Genomic DNA, 7,029 nt, shown 5'->3' with positions numbered 1-7,029 from the left:
ATATATATATATATACATATACACATATATACATATATATATGTATACATACACACATATATATATGCAGTATAGGAAGGCTTGATCTTAATATGAAGTTTGAGTGCGAGTATGTGCAATTCCTAAAGATGACCCAATCTGGATCAATATTGATTCGGATCTAGGCAAAAATTACCCGAGAGGGGTTGGTCTTATGAGAATAAAACTTTGATCCAATCCATTAACTAAAACTGTGATATTGATCTTCAACTCGTTCATTTCTTCTCAACATGAATAACTTAATAATCATCAACACAAGGAAGAAATAAGCAATTGCTTGTGTGCATTTTAGAGTTGCATCTTACAGTGATGAAAATGCACATTTATTTTGGTTAAACTTAAACTTAGAGGTCCTTAACAAGCATATTTTATTCACATGTACATCTTGGCTTTTTGGATCAAAGAAACAATAGGATCATTCAACCAAAAAACACAGCCCAGAGACATTTTGAAAGAGATACTTCTGAGTAACTATCCTTGAAAAACAAGGATTACAAATTATTGGAGCCGCAAATTTTTTTTACAAAAATCTGTTTTTCATTTTGACCTACCCGAAAAATTTTTGTGCCATTTCCAAATCTGTGATTTTTCTTTTAATGCACTCAACCAACGGCCGGATGTAGCATGTTTATTTGAATGTCCTCAAGCAAATTCGGTAGTACAAAAAAAAAAAAGTCTTTGCAAAAGGAAGTGATTGTCCCCCCCAAAAAATCAATTCGAAAAGTTTAAAGTAACACTAAATTGAAGAAGGAAGAATTGTGTTATTCAACCACAAACAGATCATATTTTTTTTACTGAGAAACACCAGTCACACAAACTTGCTTTCAATTAAAGATTGACGTGATGACACTGTACTCACAGCGAAGGTTTGGCGAGGGTTAGAAAGCCTCCCATCACATGGAAATCATCTAAATTGCTGTTGTAGCTTAAAAATGTTAGGAAAAACACACACACCATTATTCCTTATCTAATTATTTCAATAATTTAGACATCAATTATTGGTATACAAAAACATACTCTCTGTAGGATTCCAGGAAGATTTCAGTGTGCTCAAGGATAAGCAGACTTTTAATACTGCGGCTGCGACGAAGGTTGGCAGTGAGACTAACTGCATGCTGCCCAGTCAAGTGACACAACTGTCGAAATTGACTGGCAAGCGTCTGCAGGAGCTTGAAACTCACCGGGCCAAGGCTGGCACTTAAAGATTCTGGAAAATAAACACATGTGCAAAACAATAATTGAGACAGAAAAAAACAATTTGCTTGTATGCATGACTCTTACCAAGACCAAGCAAAGGGTTCAAGACCTGTGTCTTGATGTTACACAGTTTGCAGTAGAACTTTCTCTCAGCAGAGGCCAGCTCATGGAGGCCTGCAATGAAGCCCATAACATTTTTGTCCGAGAGTGCCACACATTGTTGGCCACCAGCGGACACGCTGCTCACAAATCCTAACTGGGAAACACAATGACATAGTTATTTGATTAGTCTACAATAAAGGCAGCACTTTGAAATATGTCATCCTTACATTCATGCAGAAAGGAAGAAGCACAGGCTGCTGGGTGTAGCCATCAGATAGTTCCCCACCTTTTTCCTTTTTTCCACATTCTTGAGTGACCTCTTTCACCTGCTCGCCGCTGTAATATATAATGGGCTGAATGCAATCTCCGTCCGCCAGCAGCAAGGTGTGACGCTCCCCGGCGCTCACGTCCCACACCCGGATACCCTCTGATAGCTGAGGTGGGAGAAATATATGTTGTAATGACATCTTAACAGCATATTATATAGATGAAATGCATTAAGCATGGCTACTGCACCTTGGCGAAGCGAGGGATTGTGCTGGGGGATTCCATGTGGCCCAGCTGACCATGGCTATTACTTCCCCATGACAACAACTATGAAAGGAGAGAGGGAGAAAAGTAAAGTTGTAACGAAGTATATACTAATGGTAATCATCGTTGTTGGTAGCAAAAGCTGATGGCAATACAAACAACTCATACTACACTTTCAAAAGGTATTCAGCCAATGCAACGTGATAAAGACAACAGGCCAAATGTATACAATAATTCTTTCATCTTTAATTTAATTCTAAGCTATTTGACAAATAAATTATGGGCAGTTAAGAAGAGTGCAAAACAAATAGAATATCAAATCAACCATCAACTCATTTTCAATGACGGATTGATTTGAAATACTGAAATATATATAGGTATATACACACACACACACACACATACATATTGCTGAAATGAAAAAAAAAAAAAAAACAGAACTTATTGGACACAATTTGTCAAATTTCACAATTCCAAAGCAATCTATAACAATATAATCATATGTGTGTGCTGGGGTTTGTTTACAATTATCTTACGGATTAATAGTTCTTGTCAGAATTAACGAACTGAGGGATTGATAGCTTAAAGAAAAAGAAAAATTGATGTACCAGGGTTTTCTCTTCAAATTAAGAGACTGATCTAACAAACCTTTTTGAATTTTGAGATTTAATTTGAAAAACTAATGCTTACTAGTGGACTTCTGGCATTGCCTGCTGGATAATCGGAATGACTGCAAAGTACTCTTCCATCCACACGAATTCCATTCTAACACTACATAGATTAAAACTAAGAAAAACAATTAATTTATTCTGTTTTTTAAAAGGACACCTGCAAAGGAGATTGTTTCAGTAGCCACTTAGCTATTTTGATTATTATTGTGCACTGTTTTTCCTTGTTTTGACTTTTACAAACTGTTCAAATCATTGTCACTAAAATTAATTCTAATAAAAAGACTTAGGGGAGGGCTTTTATAGGGCTTATTTTGGGTCTCTACTAAACTCCTAACTTATCATAACATGTAATTGTATGATTTTAATTTAAATTGAAGCAATTTTCCATGTCCTCAAGGTAAACAACTGGTCAGATACCACATCAGTTGACTGACCTGAGACTGGGCAGTCAGAGCGAGGGAATGATCAGAACCGGCAGCCACCCGTACCACCTCCTTTCCAATCAAACTTTTGATGCAGACTGGTTGCAATCTGCAGATATCACACATGACATCTGATGCAGAGGTTTGCTCACAAAGAAACGCTTGAACTACTCAACAGCAACATTTCTTACCTGTCCGTGTTGTCCCCAAGGCCAAGCTGACCTTGTCCGCCTTGACCCCAGCTCCACACTTCTGTTTGCAGGTAGGGAAGCACCTCTTGATCGGCTGTTGCTGCCATGCCAGATGAAGTCAGTGCCGTGGGGCCAATAATAGGGCGTCTGACTTTGCGTAGCAGCCTTGGGGACACTGTAGGTGTGCAGAAGAAAATAAAAACATTATAGATGCAGACCATCCAACGCTTTGACAATTGGGCACTATTTCAAGATAAATTCGCATACAAATGGGCGGTTCACAGAACAATGAACCTATGTGATTATGCGAGTACAGAACATAACATATACATTGGCTGTTGAAGGATTCAGAAGAACAACAACGATGAAGTGTCCCAAAAACATGCACCTGACACCAACATTCATGGGCACAAGGCGTACTTACGCAGCAGCCCATAGTAGGAGGATAAGAGGTGAACAGCGTATCTACCCTGTGAGAGGAATCCTGGGAGCGATAGGCGACGATGCATCCGTTCCGCCTCCTCTTCATGGATATCGCCAGTGCTTGAACTCTTCTTGGCATGAATAGAGTCTTCCTGTTGGACACGTTCGGTGCTGCTCTTGCTTGCTTCAGGCTCAACTCCAGTTTGCCTGACTGGCCCCCCTGAACTTAATGCTCCGGTGGGAAGATACATAGTCATCATTTTTTTGAGGGAGAGTGCCTCATAGGTGGAGGCGACCCGTTCACCGACAGCTGAAGCACATGATGCGACTAGGTTGTTGAGGGGATTGTTGGAGGACGCACTAATAAGTCCAGCAGCTGAAGGCTAAAACAAAGACAGTAGGGTGTATACAATTGTCAATAATATGTATGAATTGAGGAAACTGGATGATAAAGAGACAACCCAAAAAAAATAATAATAACAAAAAATTCGTAGACACAAAATAAGCATTACTATTGCAGAAAAACAAATACTCCACTAGGAGATAATTTTGCTTATAGTATTATTTATTTGGTTGTACCTGTGGAAATAAAATAGTACTCAGAATAAACAAAATTATATGAAAAAATACCGCATGATTATCATGTTTCTTAAATAAGTAATATTATGATAAAATACTATTTAGAAACAAAACATATTGTTCTCAATGGTAGTATGAAATAGAAGTGAATTGTCTTTATTGCCATTGATAAAGGTTCTGAAACATTATAGCAACGAGATTAGACATGGCACTTAGTGTAAAACGTGTAATAAATACTTAAGGGAAAAAAGATAGAAGACTTTAGGATAAAAATGGAAAAGCAACAAAAAAAAACAGACCTCTGAGACTATCACACTGCTTGATTACACACAGGTGGATTCCATTTATCATTGTTAGTCATTTAGATCAACATTGAATCATTCAGAGATCCTCACTGAACCGCTGGACAGAGTTTGCTACACTGAAAGGGGCTGAATACTTTTGCACACCCACATTTTCGTTTTTTATTTGTTAAAAAAGTTTAAAATATTCAATAAAGTGTGTTCCACTTCATGATTGTGTTCCACGTATTGTTGATTCTTCACAAGATATTACAGTTTTATATATTTATGTTTGAAGTCTGAAATGTGGCAAAAGTTCACAAAGTTCAAGGGGGCCAAATAGTTTTGTAAGCCATCGTACAATGTTTTTGTAGTTTTGTTTGTTTAGGGTGGTGATGGCCCAAGGGAAGAAGCTTTGTACTAGTTTTGAGGGACCTGTAGCGCCTACCATGGTCTCGCAAGTTGGTAATGTCTTCTAGACTGGGCATAGAGCAGCCTATTATCTTATGGGCTTTGTGATTACTCTCTGTATGTTTTCCAGTCCGCTTCCGTGGTCTCGCAGACCACATGGTGATGCTGTATGCCGGTATGCTTTCCCCTGTGGCTTTGTAGAAGATACCAGCAACATCTGTTCTAAGTTGTTCCTCCTGAGAACCCTCAGCAGGTGGAGTCACTGCTGGGACTTCCCTGCCCTGCTTCTGCCAATACTCATTGGAGAACCACTGACATTAATAGTTTTTGGATGATGAAAAACAGGTGCGAAGGTTTGATGTGTGACAAGCATTGGGGATGGATTGCAAATTTATTTTTATTTAAAAAGTTGAAAGCCTGACTTTAACGCTGCCCTTTGAGTGATTGGTCAGCACGCCAAGGCGATCTCTGCCTCAAAGGAGCTAGGGTAAGAATCTGTAATTTGGAATACGTATTGTTCCATTAGCAACACTCACCAGCAGGTTATGCAGACCTCCAATTGTTATCCTTGAGGATTTCTCAGCTTGGGTGCTATCTGAAAGTTTCTTCAGGTAATCTTTGACCTCCTGTTCATCTGGATAAGGTGAACATTTAGCACTAGGGGCCCCACTAGACTTTGTTCCTGAGATGTCAAATTCTGAAGCAGGTAGTGTGTCCCTAGTCAGAGATGATTCTTGATTATCTAAATGTTGCAACTGTGAAGGGTTGCTGGTATTAACTGGTGATGGAGACACCAATTTAGGAGGTGACGTAGAGTTAATGGAACAAAGGGCAGGCTCTGATGGAGACGTTTTGAGCATAGCATTTGTAGAGGGCGTTTTAAGCATCTCATCCTTTGGCTGCTCAAGGCAAGGTAGGCAGTGGTGACTGTCAGAAATGATGACGTGATCTTCTTTGTCAGTCATGGTGTAAAGCAGCTGTTTACACTGCCCACATTTGTCCGCAGGGGGTCGTTGGATGTCCTGAGGGCCAGGGCAGCGCACAAGCGCCAGGCTGTGCTTTGCTCCACAGGCCACTTGAAGTACGAACCGTCCTGCTAGGACATCTACCTTTTGGGGTTTCCAGACAGGAAAAACAGTCCAATTGAGGCCCATCTGGCAACCGCTACCCCAAGCCCACACTTCGTGCTGGACTGAAAGTGCCAAAGAGTGCTGCTCCCCACATGCAATGTCAAGCACAGGTAGAGTCTGCAAAGAGCTACAGTGAGAGTCTGTCAGAGCGACCGGAGTTGGGTTGGGGACGGAGCTGAGCCCCGACAAACCACACTGTCCTGCATAGTTGTCCCCCCACATGTGGACGTTGCCGTCCTCTGTCACAGCCCCGTTGTGAAAGCTTCCAGCAGCCACTCTGACCACATGCTGTCCACTTAGTGAACTCTCCAAAGTGGGGGTCACACACTCTGCCACTGGACTCTGCTTCCAAGGACAGTGGCCAAATGTGAAAACTTGGCCACCTGATTGTGCACGAAAGAAAAATTAAAAACAGTGAAGTACTGTATTTTCCACACTATAAGGCGCAGTGAAAAATAAAGCGCATCCCCAAAAACTAGTGTTTTGTCATATATTTTTCATACATAAGGCCCAAAAAAAAACTACAGTATGAGGTACTGTTTTTATTTCGGTATATCTGTTGGGCTTTTTATACACTTACGACATATAACAGTGCAGTGATTAATGATTCAACAAGTATTACTCATTAAAATAATAAAACATTGTTTGCACCGAGAATCAAACCCAGATTACGGCGGGAAAGGATGCCGACCCTTTACCACTAAACCACCAGTGTTACATATGAAAAGGAATCATTGATATTTCATTATCACACTATTTATATTCCCAGTGCCAGAAACACAGATTTGCATGGTACATTCTAATAGGTTAAACGGTCTCTCCACTATTTCACATGTGCGTCAATAACAAGTCGAGTGAAGTTACATTTATCTGTATAGCCCTTAATCACAAAATATATACATACGTAAAACAGCTTGTATACTAGTTTGTTAAAAATCTTTCCGTTTTCTGGTTCTGGCTTTTGCAACGTAATGGATGCAGAGGTGGAGAGGTTGTTTACCTATCAGAATGCACTATGGAAATCAGCGTTTCTGGCACCATGAGTAAAAATG

The 7,029-nt window shown here is 40.0% G+C and overlaps 1 protein-coding gene across 5 annotated transcripts in view; it reads right to left on the bottom strand.

The window, feature by feature from the left end:
* als2b (alsin Rho guanine nucleotide exchange factor ALS2 b) overlaps window positions 1-7,029 on the bottom strand; it is a 36,795-nt gene that overhangs the window by 24,114 nt on the left and 5,652 nt on the right. For 4 of the 5 annotated variants that reach the window (XM_088332663.1, XM_088332664.1, XM_088332665.1 and 1 more), the window contains exons 4-12: window positions 5,384-6,360; window positions 3,623-3,959; window positions 3,154-3,328; window positions 2,975-3,071; window positions 1,855-1,932; window positions 1,566-1,772; window positions 1,321-1,492; window positions 1,057-1,246; window positions 899-964 (exon numbers count right to left, since the gene is read on the bottom strand). In XM_088332663.1, coding sequence (XP_088188789.1) covers window positions 899-964; window positions 1,057-1,246; window positions 1,321-1,492; window positions 1,566-1,772; window positions 1,855-1,932; window positions 2,975-3,071; window positions 3,154-3,328; window positions 3,623-3,959; window positions 5,384-6,360 — 2,299 coding nt within the window. The remainder of the gene's footprint in view (window positions 1-898; window positions 965-1,056; window positions 1,247-1,320; window positions 1,493-1,565; window positions 1,773-1,854; window positions 1,933-2,974; window positions 3,072-3,153; window positions 3,329-3,622; window positions 3,960-5,383; window positions 6,361-7,029) is intronic. The other variant, XM_088332668.1, reaches the window with a different exon arrangement.

Source organism: Urocampus carinirostris, chromosome 3, assembly GCF_059441175.1.
Source record: "Urocampus carinirostris isolate Australia breed hairy pipefish chromosome 3, RoL_Ucar_1.0, whole genome shotgun sequence".
Lineage (NCBI taxonomy): Eukaryota > Metazoa > Chordata > Actinopteri > Syngnathiformes > Syngnathidae > Urocampus > Urocampus carinirostris.
Note: the sequence above shows the minus strand (reverse complement) of the source record. Positions and strands in the feature narration are given on the sequence as shown.